The sequence below is a fragment of the Parasteatoda tepidariorum genome, chromosome 5 (genome assembly GCF_982258835.1).
Source record: "Parasteatoda tepidariorum strain Cologne lab strain chromosome 5, Ptep-v5.0, whole genome shotgun sequence".
Taxonomy (NCBI): domain Eukaryota; kingdom Metazoa; phylum Arthropoda; class Arachnida; order Araneae; family Theridiidae; genus Parasteatoda; species Parasteatoda tepidariorum.
The window spans coordinates 38,220,190-38,235,973 of NC_141759.1; the positions used below are offsets into that span (position 1 = coordinate 38,220,190).

At 28.2% G+C, this 15,784-nt stretch overlaps 1 protein-coding gene across 1 annotated transcript in view; it reads right to left on the reverse strand.

Moving 5' to 3' along the window:
- LOC107451605 (uncharacterized) overlaps window positions 1-15,784 on the reverse strand; it is a 51,372-nt gene that overhangs the window by 15,000 nt on the left and 20,588 nt on the right. The window contains exons 3-5 of the mRNA XM_016067760.4: window positions 15,560-15,629; window positions 13,051-13,261; window positions 3,528-3,738 (exon numbers count right to left, since the gene is read on the reverse strand). Of these exons, the coding sequence (XP_015923246.3) occupies window positions 3,528-3,738; window positions 13,051-13,261; window positions 15,560-15,629 (492 nt within the window). The remainder of the gene's footprint in view (window positions 1-3,527; window positions 3,739-13,050; window positions 13,262-15,559; window positions 15,630-15,784) is intronic.

The following is a 15,784-nucleotide window of genomic DNA, read 5'->3' on the forward strand; positions in this document are numbered from 1 at the left end:
AAAACTTTGGCCTTTGGGTTTCCCAATGCCCAGTGGGTCATATTTGAAAATTTTCACTTTCGATGCTTAAACATATTACTTCTCGCGATAAATAAATGATTTTCGGTTAGTGAAATATAGATTTTATCTCACTAAACGAATGGCTGTCTGTATTTATCCAGACTAATTGGCAGGAAATGAACTTACCTGTAAAGTTTACAATTATTTTAGCTTTGGCAGAAATAGTTTTATCGTTAACAAAAATCAAAGCTATTAGTAGTGGTTTTTCTTAGAAAAAGAGACTAAATGTATCTTTTTGGCGGCCATATCATTTAAAAAGCTCTGAGAAATAAATATTTGCTAATATTATGATGTACTCAAATAAGTGTCCTTATTATTTGCTATTATCTATCGGAAACATCAGATCAAGTATTTGTTCGATCAGGTTTTTCCAAAACTAAAACGTTTAATAAGGTTATAAAGCATTTGTCCCCCTTATTTAATTTGTATCTACCCAGATAACCACGATAGTATTACTAACATATAATAGCAATTAAATGCTATTTCTTAATCAAATAGGAATTATTTCTGTTTGTTAAATAATTAAAAAAAGATTTAAAATAAGTTATTATACATTTTCAATAAATTTAAAGTGCAGAACTCGTATTTTTTCTTGTAAAAAGAGTACCATATTTAGTACAATGTAAACAGGAACAATATTTAGTTTTAAAGAAACAGCAAAAGAAAATTTTTTAAGATCGGATTAAAGAACTTTATATTAATATATTATAGTTTCCACTAACGTCTTAATTTCTCAAATTTCGCAAATGCTAAGAACAAAGCAACTGAGTTACCACTTTTTAATCCTTTCCGGCGTAGTGAAGCCAGTTTTACTAACTCAACAAATGTTACGAACAAGAGCTGTAAAACTAATTGTGTTTAGACGATTAGAAACCACTATTCTTTAAACAACCAGAAGCTAAACTGTCTAAGGTTATACTTGCTACTGTCCTGTCTGATTAAAATTTTTAATCGGAATTTGCTGTTCCGAAAAGGGTTAAAAGGAAATGTTCTCAAAGTGGAATGATTTCCTATTTTTTGCGTTAATAACGGAACCGTTATCGTTTAAAAATAATAATATTTGATAATATTATTTTTTTCATAAAATAATACATAGTTGATTGATCAGCTAGTACGTAGACTATTTTACGAACTATATTTTGTCAATTTATTAATGGATGGTATAAGAATGTCTTGAACTACTTTATTAGAACTAATCCAGATCTGTTAAAAATTTAAGTGAAAGCAAAAATAAGTCTGTTACGTCAAACATGCCCAGATATTTCCTTAAACTTTTTGAAATTTTTTTTTCGATTTTTGAAACTTCCACTACCTTTTATCTTTATCCCATTCCATAAAACGGCACTTTAAATTAGAACATTAAACTTTAAATGTAAATAGTCATGTAACTGTTGACATTTAAAATTTCCTGATCTTTATTAACATTTTAATATTAAGAATTTGCATATATTAATTTCAAATCCATAATTTGAGTCAAATCGGAGAATAGAAAAAGCAAATTCAGTGTATCGTGAAAGAAAAAAAAATGGTTGAGATACAACCTTAGAAAATTTCGACTTTTAACAAATTGAAAGCATTATTTTGAGCGGTTTTTTGTTTGGAAAAAAGTAGTAATTCGCTGTTTATAGCTCTAAGAAAATATTTTTTTCAAGGTACTTAAGAGTCACAAAAATTTATAATAATATTAGCTACATAATGTTAACCCATTTGGACTTGGTGCCCTTTCTAAAAATACGGTTTTTTTCCAATAAAGATATTCAATAAGATTTCCAATAAGATTTCAATAAATAAAAGCACTGTTTTAAATGCGCATGAGCAGCCTTCATATAATGAGGAGTCGACTTCAGTGACTTGCAATGACATTTCTGGTCATAAGTTGCTTCGCAATTCCCAATCATTACGATGTACTCTACTTTCTCTCCAAGATAACCATTGTACTGCAATAATTATTATCGATATTAATTCTCTAATGTGCACTATGAATTAAGCTATATTTCATCGACACCGTTATTATTATTATTATTATTATTTTTTTTTTTTTTTTTTTTTTTTTTTTTTTTTTTTTTTTTTTTTTTTTTGTGAAGCAGACACTGTTTTAAATGCGGATATTCTCTAATCGAGGGAAACTAATGATGGATATGATGTGTTTCTGATATTATCGTATTTGTAGAGCTAATGTCTAAAATCACACTCATATAAGTGTTAATAGCACTTTCTCGATAATTTTGATAATTTTGTGTTTGCAATCGTAATCGAGTGTAGAACTACATCGTCATGTTAGTTCAAAATTCAAGCTCAGGGAAGTTTGTAATACATTTTTTTTTCTTTTTTTTTCGCATTGTAGAAGTTTATAATAAATTTTTTCGTAATAACTTGATGCTGAATAAATTTTTGTTATCTTTGCATTTTCCATTATTAATAAAAATTTTAAAATAGGTGCCAAGAAAAAAAAAGAGAAGTAATTCAGCGCTTTTATGATACTTTTAAACTACCGTAATATTAAGTTTACATAGATTGCTATTTTGTGTATTAAAAATTTTTAAAAACAAATATTATTAACAAATTTTAAAACATTTGAGATCATGAAAACATATTTAGCAATGAATTCTGAAGGGAAAAAAAGGTAAGTGCTTCGGTAGATTTCGAGAAAAGCGGCTTGACATCTATTTTCTTTCCCTTGAAAATATTATCAACTTAAAAATAAAATTTTTGAAAACAGTTTTAAAAAATTGATTTTCGAAAAAGATTTCTTTTGCAATATGCAACGCTATTTCTGCTTGATTATGTTTAAAAGAATGACTTATTCCAAAATGATTCGTATAAAAATGTGGATACCCATAAAAAGCATGCATAATCTGAATCACGAAAGTAAGTATACACTTTTTAAAATTTGCACACAAATGTTCTCTAAAACTGATAAAATTATATGGATACAATTTATTTGGATACAATAATCATACATATTTATTTAACAACGTTATCTTGAAAATGCATCATTCGTTCAAAGCATTTCTTCTCTTTATTGAATGTTTCTTTCTTTTTATTATTTTTTTATCTTACGATTTCTTAAGTAAAGGTCAAATCTTTGCAAAGAAGAAAGCATCATCTTCCGATTGTTATGAATTGCACGCAAACAGATTTCGTCTACCAGGAAGAATGGGTTGATAAGTTGACAGTGTGGGAACTTTCGCTTATTTTTGGTGAAATCTGTTCTTGGTAAAAGACAATGAAAGAGCTTGATTTTTTTTCCTTATTCTTTTTAATTAAACAAACAGATTAAAAATTAAAGCTATTCCTTTGCTTTGCACGCAAATAAATAAAAAAAGAGGACAAAAGTTTAAACATTTACTTTCATATATTGTGATTAAGTTTGTTATTCTTGAATGTAAAATTAAAATTATTTATCATAACTCACTATATTTCAGTCATTTTTCAATGTATATATTTATTAATAAGTAAAGACATACCAAACAGCTCGAATATGACCTTTTCACATCCGAATGTTTTTGGACTGGATAAAAATTTATCAACAGTCACAGATATAATCCTCGGAAAGTCCGGTTCCTTATCAACAGCAGTTTTAGGTTTTACCATTGTAGGACTCCATTTTGGACATGGCTTTGGAGGTCCAACGGTAGGTTTAGGTTTCACCATTGCAGGACTCCATTTTGTATTTTCCTGGAGTGAAGGGGAAAAAAACTTACTAAATTATGGTACTGTGTCTAGTACATGAATATAGAAATAATTTCTAAAAAATTATAAGCAAAATATTACTTGCTTAATAAAAAAACATGCTGTTTATATTAAGAACAAATGGGAACTGAAATATATGTCTAAAATGAAGTAAAATGAGTTACAGACATTTGTGATGAGAAATAGTGGTTTTCAATGCGCTAGAGTTATGAAAAGTTCTATCAGGATATCTATCAGGCTAAATGAAAAAACTTGGCCACCCCTTCCTTATGCTATTAAGATAAACTTAAGATTTGAACTTTTCTTTTCTTTAATTTATGAAGAACTTAGTAAGAATTTCATTGTAAAGAAACTTCGGACACAAATTTCTAAATAGCGGGAAAATCTTAAAAAGAAATTGATAAACATGTCTTTTAAGTAAAATTCGAAATAAAACATAAATGCTATTAAAAAGATGTATGAATAACATTAGCAATGCAATATTTCTGAAAGTTCCAGCTACATTTGCTCTCCTTTATTAAATATTCACATGATATACTAAACATCTTTGCTAAAACGCAGATGAGGTACAACACTTAAAAGGATATTATGGAAAAGCAAAGCGTCTTCTAATGTTTTATTCATCATTTTGAAATAGTTGTTGTCCGAAGCGCAATATTACTACCGTTTCAATACGCAATTACGGATTTCAAATGTTTATACATTTGCTATAAATACGGCAAGTCACGAGATCGTGAAGTTGTGCGAAAAGAAATACTCCGCACCTCGCGAAATATCTCGGGGTTGATTGTTTTCTCCGATTACGAAATATAAGTAGCTCCCTTTGCATGTCACGTCAAGTTTACTCAGCAGGCTTTTTAAAGGTAAAAAGGCATTATAATGTCAACAGTAAGCATAGCTATTGGGCACCTAATGAAGTAGGCCAACGTGGCTTTAAGATATACATAGGATACAATGCATATATTTTCCATAAAATTAACTGAAAACCGATCGAAGAATAGTTAAAGAAACAAAACTCGAAAAATAATAAGAAGAATGGCTATCAAAATTTTAAAATGTGTACAAAGATTTTATTCCACATTATTTTTTTTAACTTGATAAATTGAAAAGGATAAATTAGATCTTCTTCCATAAATGAAGAAGATTTATGGTTAAAAAAAGTTTTCCGAATCAAGAAATGGAATCATAATTTTTGCATCAGCATCAGCGAACAAATTCTCAAACGTCAACAACTTAAAAGTTTGAAATTTTGAAGTATTTTACATTTTAATCTGTATAAAATTTATTACACAAGATAATTATAAAATTTCTTAGTCAACTGAAAACTCGTGTAGAGTAGAGCATACCGTTCGAAAGAACAGAATAATATTTATTATAAAAATGTTCTAATGAATCTAGTTAAAATCAATTATCCAGTTCTCGATTTACTGTGGTGGAGACATAATAACGAAATTTTCAAATGGCATCACCTATTTTTATCTTCAAAAAATTATCATCAATTAAAATTTTCTATTATATATATCAACAACTTGTAGCACAAATTATGGCATTGCTTTACAGAAAGATACAAATCACCGTACTTTTTTCCCCCCTTTCCGCTATCGTCAGAATGTACTCAATAGAACTGAGTGGCTAACATGTCGAAAATGTACAGTCCGCAAAAAAAAAAAAAGATATCACCCTGAATAACTTTCGTTCTAATGATCGGATTTTCACGAACTAAAAGTTAGTCTTAATGGTTCCTGGGGGTGACCTCAAATATGCTAATTAATTAGTGATAACTATTAATTAAGTTACGAAATCAGACACAAAAACGTACTTTCTCTGAATAAACATACATTTTTTTTACATATTTGGATTTTTCATCTTCAAAATATAACCGCAATCTGGGAAATGTGGTCCCCATAGTTTGTTCAGGAGAGCGATTCAAAGTTCGGGCCCCTTAATGTTAATTTCGCTTTTTGCGTTTTCAGTCATATTTTAAAAACTAATGAAGCAATTCAAGAAAAAATTGCACCCACTCATAAAACTCATTTACTCAAAGATAATTTCATGAAAAAAATAATTTTTAATAATTATTTATTGTTTTTTATTATTTAATTAAAGTGAGGATGAAAAAAAGTTGAATTATAAGGTATGAATTTTTTTATACCATTTTAATCAACATATTTTTCAATTGAAAAATCTAAAGTTTCAACTGTTTTTATTTATTAGAAGATGAGAAAAATTAAAATTAATTATTTAAGAAAAAAATAATTTGGCGACCATGAAGAAATGATTAAGTGGGGCGATAAATATTAAAATGTGATAAACTTACGAGGAACTCAACTTAGCGCGCGTAGGGAAAATTTCATTCATATTTTTTTCGCTAATAATCGTTTGCAAATCTTTTTATTTTTATTTTTTTAAAACTATAAAATACGATGTTTCTTTTTTAATAGTCTAAAATTCTATTTGTAATTTAGTAAAGAAATTTGAATAAAACAGCTTATTGAATAAAAAACATTTTATTCAACTATATATTAGTAAAAATACGTAGTAAACATATTTAAGCATACCTCACATCATCGCAAATTTCTCAACATCTTATATATCGTCTTAAAGTTAGAAGTAATTTTTTAATCACCTGTCCGGAAGTGTTTCGCAAAACTATTTTACCAACTATTTAATTAAATTTTAACACTTTTAAAAATCTTATTCTTTACCCTACTACGTTTATTATTTCTTCATTAATATACTAATCAATTTTTTAGTACTTTAATTTAGGTTTTCTTTAAAGTGAAGTTCCTTTTTAAATTATAGTCAAGTATTTTTTAAAAGAATTATTGTCTGCTAGCTAAGAATAAAACCTTGTTAAGAAATTAAAAACATTCCACTGTTTACAATTATTTAATGCGAAACAGCTGATTATTTACTAAGCATACTATTTTTTTCGAAAAAGGAATATAAATCATTGATAGTCTTTTTTTTGTTTTGTTTCTTGTGACTTCAACATAGATTATCTAAAATAGTGTTGATGCTTTAGAAGTCACTACAAAGTCTAAAGATATCGAACATAAAAAGCTGTCGAATGCGTAGCCAAAATTTTTAAGCGTCTTAAAATATCTCAGTATTTTAAATGTCGTCCTAACATCTTAGTTGTGAAATTAAATTTTTAATTATCTGACCACGCGTGATTCAATAATTATTTCATTATATCTTTTACTCTTTCTTTATGATTACATGTAGATTTTTTTCCGGATAATATGCTGAACTATTTTGCTTAATTTTTTTTCTTTAGCACGATTCCCAAGATATTATTGTAGTATAATTTGTTATCAGGAGAAATGCCTTATTTTGTTAAGCAGGAAATAATAAAAATTGAAATTTGTAAGAAGATTCCGAAGCCGTGCCAATTTTGGAACCATCTGATCTTTAAAAAAAAAATGCAATAAAAAATACGCAACTTCCGATCTTATTTTGATTTTAAAAAAATAAAGTAAAAAAAACGTGGCAAGAAGGCTAACATATTTTTTTCAGAAATTGTGAAAACCAATTTTTCCTATATTTCGTCAAAAGAGGATAAGAATGATATTGCTCCAAGGGACCTACTCAATAATTTCGCTATTTCCAGAATGAAATCTGCTTGATCGAAACATATTTCCTTGAAAATTAAAACGAGAAAACAATTAATTTTATTATTTATCTAAGCTTATTCCATTTATTTAATGATAGCGGTATCAAGGTTAAGGATATGCGATGGAAGCCCCGTTCACTATTATACTATAAATGCATTAAATCAGATAGCTTGAATATTTTATTTTAAGCAAATTATTTAATAATTTTAAGCAAATAAGGGTGTAAAAATAAACTCGATCAAAGTACTCCGAAAGTATACCCTAAAATATATGTAGAATAAACTTTGGAATCGATATATAAAAAATACCTTTTCAAAGTAGGACGGAAACGCAACCTTTTTTGAAATAGTTGTCCTTGAAACTATTTAATTTCGATTCCTGGTGCTAGGGGACATTCCATTTTCCCATTCAACTTTCGAAATTTAAGGCTTGCAGCAAAAAAAAAAAAAAAAAAAAAAAAAAAAAAATTCAATGATTTTTTTAGAAAGTAGTGAATTATTATTTTTTTCAATCAAAGAACCTGTGCCTATAGCTTATGTAAAACTTATTTTAATATCGAGTGAAATAATTTAATATGTTGAGTAACTAAATAGATAATCCTGAGAAACTGAATCGAAAATATAAAAACTTCACTGATTTAAAAAATAATAGATGATAATAAAAATAGACATGTTTTGAGTGTCCAATAATAAAAGTCACAAGTTATTCAAGCTTGACAAGTTTTGAGAATGGGCGATTATATTTGAACGCTCGAAACATGTCGACTTTTACTTCCCTCTTCATATTTTTTGAGGCCCGGTGAGTTTTTATCATCAATTATACTGTATTACATTTAAGTCTTGATCATTATTTTGATAAGGATTTTACACTCGTTAAAGTAAACATAAGCATTTCTATATTTTAACAGGATTTATGTGGTCTTTAAAAACGTAATAGCATCAATATTGTACGAGTAAAAGTTATATTTAACTTAAAAATTAAAATTTTGAGACCAGATATTTTGAGTTAATGAAATTAAATAATTTATCTTTTAAGTTTTTGTGCCCCCATTTCAGTATCTTAAGGATCTTACGAGCTCTGCTTAAAAAGAGAGTATCAGATATATATAAGAAAACAAAAATAATCATAGTAGCAGTATTTTTGGGTAAATGTAGCTTATCGTAATTAAAGAATATGCTGTGCGACATTTTATGGTGAAATTGCGAGCGTAAGTTTCAGAATGTATCGAAACATGAGGATTGCTAATCATCTTTATCCAAAGAAAACCATGTAACCTAAATATCAAGCAGAATGAAGCGATTTTTTAAACAATGAATCAGACAATATGCAACATATTATTTCAATATCTTATTCTTAAATATAAAATGTTTCAATTTTTTCAAAATGCCACTAAACATTCATAAATTCCTTGAGTTATAGAAAAAAGAAATATCGTAAATTATAGAAAACCTTGTGAATGTGTATTAGAATTACTATATAATCTACATTTTATTTTTCAAGCTCTTTTTGTTTCTTCAAACTTTCTTGCCTAGAAGACTCGATTAAATCTGTAAAAATGATTATCCCTAAAATTTTGTATATAGCTATAATAAGTTATGTCAATTTGATTTTAGAAAGAAATCCTCGAATAAATAAAGCAAAAACAACATATCTAAATAATATCAGATAAAAAGTTCATGTATTTAAATTCTAAAAACTTAAAAAATCATAAATAATTTATAAATCAATTCAAATTTTCTTTTCAAAGGAGATTTTAAAGAAAATTTTTTTGTTGCTTTTTGGACAGAAATCAGCTTAAAAATTGTCTATTGCCTTGAAACTTCGAGATATTTTCTATTAACAATTCGCGATCGCAACGCTCGAGTACGCCGTCTAGCGGGAGCCTGTAAATATCGGACATTAATTTATCACGTTTTCATTTAGTTCCATCAAAGTCATTGACTGAATCAGACGCCATTTTTTAGCAGCAAATAAGAAACAAAATTTCCCTAAGGAAAAGGCCGAAGAACTTGAAAAAAATCTCCAGAATATTAGTAAATCTTTCAGGAACAGAACAAGCCAAACATTTGAAGAAAAATTCCTCTATAATTTTTAATTTCTATTATCAACAAACTTGCAACTGATGACTTCCGATTTCGGATACTGTTACAGATGTGTGTATTAAGGTAAAATGCATTTCTTCTGTCTTCAATTCATTACGAATTAAAGTGAAGTCAACATTGCTTTCGTCATTCCAGTGAATAAATATGAATTCAGAACATACAGAATTGTAATAGTTATAGCATATTCTTCTTCGTTATAGAATAGTATATATTTCTGTATCCATATAATTCGGAAAACAACAATAAAAAATTATCCAAGTTACTTGAAATAGGGCCATTTGTGCTGATTCTTAATTAATTTAAATCGTTTTCTTGGTAAGTTTTTTTTAATTTTGAAAGAATAAGTTCAACTAGAATTCAGCTATTCTGTTTTTAGCTACATATTCAAATTCATATCAATTATAAAATTTTGCTGTGTAGTATGTTATCTAAAAGTAATGAAGGTATAAACTATGTATCTATTATTTGAGAATAAAGTTTTCAAACAAGGAACTTATCATTTTGGAATTCTCCGGGAATCATAAATCAGGTAAGTGCAATGATTTTTACAATAAAAAATTTGCTTGTAAATATTTTTTTTTCATTCGATGATGGTTCTCTACAGAATGGTTTTTTACGTCTGATTAAGAACTATAAGAATAATAAAAAAAGAAACAATATGAAAGTTTTTATTTCAATGTTAATAATTCATAAAATCGTTTTTTTTATCCTAAGAATTCTTTATTTTCCGTTTTTTAGTTTATAATTTTTTGATAAAAATTGTTCTCAAAATACTTTTGAAAAATTAAATGGTATAACATTATGTGTTTATGTATACTTCTTGTATATTCCAATGTTTGAAATAATATGATTCAGAAAAGTATGGAATAAAAATTCGGTACTTACGACGTATTAACGCCACCGCCGCTACAGATTTGGCGGTTTTTAAGTGCCGCCAATCTACACTTAAAATTTTTGCGACAGTTCATAAAATAAAACACTTTATTTAAAATCAAAATAGTTAATTGGATTTCGGTGGAAAATGAGCCGATATAGAGTTTAGCATAGATTCAAAACAATCATATCGCCATATGAACTCTGATGAATAAGATTCCAAATGAAATAACATTTCCAAAACGTACGTTTGCCAAGATAAAGTTTTATGTTGTGGGAATTGGTACATTTTCGTTTTTTCGGTAAAATATTTCCCTCCTGAAAAAATAAAATTGCATCTTGTTTTGTTTTTGGCAAATCCCAAAGACGAATATTCGTAGCACTAAAAATGGCGACAAAAAAAGAATTGTTTTTTTTTTTTGTTTCGTCAGCATTCTTTATTTTACGTTTCTTAGTTTCTAAATAATGATTTTTATTGAAACTTGAAATTTTTTGATAAAAATTGTTGTCAAAAAACGTTGTTTACAAAATTAAATTTCATAAAATTATGAGGCTTATGTATACTTTTTGTTCATTTTAATGTTTGAACTAATATGATTCTTAAAACTATAGAATGTAAAGTTTAAATGGGCCTTTCATGTTATATCATTAAATTTAGTAATACTATTTCTCGGGCATTAGGTTTTAACTCTTATAAGAATATACATATTTTTTTCTGTTAATGTACAAATATTTTTCCGATGTGTTTTGGATATTCCTTCTCTAATAAAAAGAGATACCATTTTGTTTTCGGTTGTACAAGAAAGAAGATCAAGCATTTTTCTTTTTTAAATTTAATAAGCCACATTAAAGAAGGAACGTTGCAATGCTACACGCTACATTAACGACGTCTCCAGAGTAACTGAATGACGGTTCATATGGAAATCGCAGGTAAGCGTCTCATACAACAACGCCCCCTATAGTTCGTTGCGATCGCGAATTAATTAAACCTCTCCCAGCAGTCACAGAACATCATTTCATTTTTTTTTTCATTCAGAGTTCTTTTACTAGGTTGCCTAGCAACCTAGTAAAATTAAGCATTAAGCTTTTGAATTAGTCAATGGGTTATCTTAAAATATTCATTTGTGCTGGCGACTTTTTTTGGCGGTTTTCTGGACTATCGCCAAATATATAAACCTTTATTGCTACCCAATTTACAACCCAATTTTTTCAAAATTTTGTCTACCCCCCCCCCTAATTCAAGTGTCTAGATTCCAAATATGTAAAAAAAAATATATGTTTTATCAGAGAAAGTACGTTTTTGTGTCTGATTTTGAAACTTAATTAATAGTTAGCACTAATTAATTAGCATATTTGAGGTCACCCCCGGGAACCATTAAGATTGACTTTTAGTTTGTGAAAATCCGATCATTAGAACGAAAGTTATTCAGGGTGATATCTTTTTTTTTGCGAACTGTACAGTGCGCAAAATAAAAAACGGACACCCCAAATTACTTTTGATCTAATGATGAAATTTTCCCGTTCTAGGACTCAATCTCAATGTCTCGAAGGGCAGACTTCAAATATGCTACTTAATAAGTGCAGACGATATTTCACGTCTCGAAATCAGACATAAAAACGTACTTTCTCTGAATAAACATACCGTTTCTTCGACGGATTTGGTTTTCTGACCCCCAAAATATAAGAGGTAGCAGCAAGGTTTGGTCAAAGTTAGATATGTTACAATTTGCTTAATTTACGTCATTGTATCGCTGTTTGCCTTTCCCTAATTTATTTTTAAAAAAATTTATATGTAAACATACACTTATACGAGCTATCAGTTTTTTTATTGAATTTTTAAAAATCATGTTTTATTAATTTGTAATAAAATTAATGTTTATCAAAAATAATATGTTTTTTTGTTAGAAAATTAAAATTTTAGTTATTTGAGCCACACCATCAAAACACTTTTTTTTCATATTTTTCTACTTATTTACATACACAAATTTACTCAAAAATAAAGACTTTTGTTGCTAGCTGAAATAAAAGAATGCTCGTTCAAGTACTCAAACATGAGGCTGCTCGTCAAGACGATACCAAATGAATGATGAAAAAAAAATGCACTGTTTATAATGAAAATATTTAAAGATAATTAATGGGAGAAGAAAAAAGACTTCATGTTCATCAGAAAATCATCCTCGACGGTTCATCAATTGCCGCATATCGTTGGGACCAAGGACATGCATTCAATTACGGTATTTCTAAAATTCATTTTACTCGAGACATATTATCTCGCCTTGATGCTTTTGAGTTTTTTTTTCGTACCAAATAACGCCGATTCTCTAATAAATAATTTAAGTTTTGTTCCTCCTCGGTATTGCACTGGAAATTGTATTCTGCTATATATATGACTATATATATATGACTATAGGTATATGACTATGTCTGTTACCACAATTCCGCAGCTGCCCCTGTTTCTCTCATTTTTTTCTCGTCAATGTGCATTTTCTTGCTTCTAACCTGTTTCCGTGTTGTCGTCTTGACGAGGAGCATTGAGTTAAAGCGATTAAAACGTGTCAAACTTTATTTCATTTCAAATATGACCAAAGGCATACTTAATTAGAGGATTGGTTTTATTTATGTACACAGTCAAATTTGTAATGAAAATCTTTAGTTACTCATGTCTGAAGCATAGAGAAATAAAATGTACTAAAAATATATTTTACCTGAATAACATTGGAAATCTTTTCTTTTTCATTTATTTTGTAACCGAATCCGTTGGCTGTTTCTGCGGATAAAATTGTCTGTCTTAACGGAGTTGTATTAATCTGCTCGTTTACAAATTTTGCAGGCTGATTTCTCTTGTAGGCGCTGTAAGGATCATTAACAAAACTCTTTCCCTCACGAATTACATCCGTTGGATATGGAAAATCATTTCTAGAATAGAAGCATAATATGACACAGTTTTGTCTCTATGACACATCTTTACGATATTATTATGAATCTTATGACACATTTTGTCTCACGGATCAACCAACTTTAAATACGTATGTTTTCATTTAAAACTGGAAAGAAAAAAATTTAAGTCATAACACATGGATTGATTATTACAGAAATATTATATTTTCGCATAAAGTTTGTTTTTACATTCTTATTTTAACATTTATTTGTTTAAAAATTTACAATACCCTTGAGTAAATCCCCGATTAAGTAATTGCTATGGGGCATTTTTCAAAATCATTTTCTTGATAAATTTAAAGTTATTTGTGGTAGTTATTTCATTTCATTTGTGGTTGTTATTGTGGTAAAGTTATTTATGGTATTCTACTTATTGTACTCATTGAAAGAAGTCTTATTAAAACCCATATCAACACAAAACAATGAAAACATTTTCATATAGTAGGTAGACATGCTATGGTAAATTAATTTTTTTCACTATTAATTATTCTAAATTATTTGAATGGTAACTACTTTAATGTGCTCGTTATTTTTATGCAAGTAAAAGTTAAAAATTCAACACAGCTACACTTTTTTTAGCTTCATTTAAATGTCATATTCCCAATATCATACTATAGAATTACGACAGTTTTTGAGAGCAACCAAGCTAGTCAAAGGTTGCTAGCCAATCAAAGTGAAGAATTTATTTACGAAATAAAAAATTTTGGAAAAGAAAATGAAATTTTTTAATTTAATGCGATTAAGATACAGTCTATTATCTAAAGAACTCCACCATCCAGACGTTCTCTGCTATTATGGAGACAAGAAGGAGCATATATTGGAAAGTCGGTCTCTCCATACTTCCTTCGCCCACCACTGTCAAAACTTGTAGGAAATGTTAATGCGCCATCCCTATTTGAAACAGTAAAGCCACGTTGCCATGGTCACCAACAGTGCATCAGACTGCTGACAAAGGGAGTTCTTTAGATAGACATTCTATGTCCCCAAGAAAATGAGGCTTACATGTTCGTTTCTACCTCGTGACACGCATTTACTAACAGTGGAAAACACTAGAATTATGTATTACATGAATACTAGAATTTTTCAACCCATGACTTGAAATTTGACCAATGGATAACCAGTGATTGCAAAAATGCGATCATATTTTTTTTTATGTACAGTGGAGCGCCAATTATCCGAACTGCTCGGGACCGAACGGGGTTCTAATAATGAAGATAGTAGGAAAGTTGTTTAAAATCTAGTTTAAATGATTAATATTTATACACTAACTTCCCTTCACATCCTTTCCAGACTTTGGACTGGTAGTATTATCTAAAATAGCTCTGGCGTGTTTAAATTTTTTTTCTCAATTTTTAAATATTTTTTATTTATTTATTTATTTATTTTAAACTTTTTTTTTTCATTTCGAATTTTTTTAAAATCATATTTTAGCTTTATATAAATTTTTTTGTCAATTACTGATTTTACCGCATTTTTCTTTATTTTCTTTCGCACTCCAACCATTGTAGACTGTCAAAATGAAACTCCCATTCTTGGAAGAAAATTTTCAGTTGAAGAGGGCTAAAGGGGTATGTAGGTTTAACTGTATAACAATACATGTATGTATGGTTACTATAAGAAATCTGCTAAAAAAGGTTGCAAATTAAATATGGTATTCAGATGTAGAGGACATTATTTATTCTTCTAAGTTTAGAAAAATTTTCGATAAGTTAATTAGTATTCTGAACTTAAAAACAAAAAAGCGAATTCTGACATAGTTCGGATAATTGGACGTTCGGATAATAAGGGTTCGGATAATCGGTGCTCTACTGTATTTTTGTTTTCATCAATTTAAATATATAAGTTGACTGGAAACGGTTTTCCATAAAGCTTATAATGAAAGTAAATGTGACTCATTTACTGTTTTAAAATTGTAAAATGGTTTATAAACTTAGCCTTAAGATTAAAGCTTTAAATTTGGAATAATAATCAAAATAAAAAATAAATAAAAGTAAACGCCTTTAACATAGGGATATAAAATATTTATTTTTATTTATTTAATTTCATTAAAGTAAAATAATGACATCGTTTCGATATTTTCTTTAGAACGTATTGTTTTCTCATATTTACCAAAAGTGTTTTTTTTTTAAAGTTACTTAAATTTTCAAATAATTAAATTTACTACCTTTATTAAGAAAAACTACTTTTCGTTAAATGAAAATAATAAGCAATGAAACAAAAAAGTCATGAAAATAGCACGTGAATTGTGAATCACCTAAAATTGCTTTCACTACTTACTTTCGTTTTTCTTGCAGAACTTTTCTGGATCCTAAAATGTTTTCATTCGTTTCAAAAAACTCCTCGGCGGCTAAACGAAAACTTAAGAATTAGATTAAAAAAGGCATTATAATTGAATGCTGTATTCTTTGCATATACAATAGCTTAAATTAATTTTAAAAATTCAAGCTCCCAAGGAATTTCTATACATATCTACCAAGTACCTATGTATAGAAATACCTATAC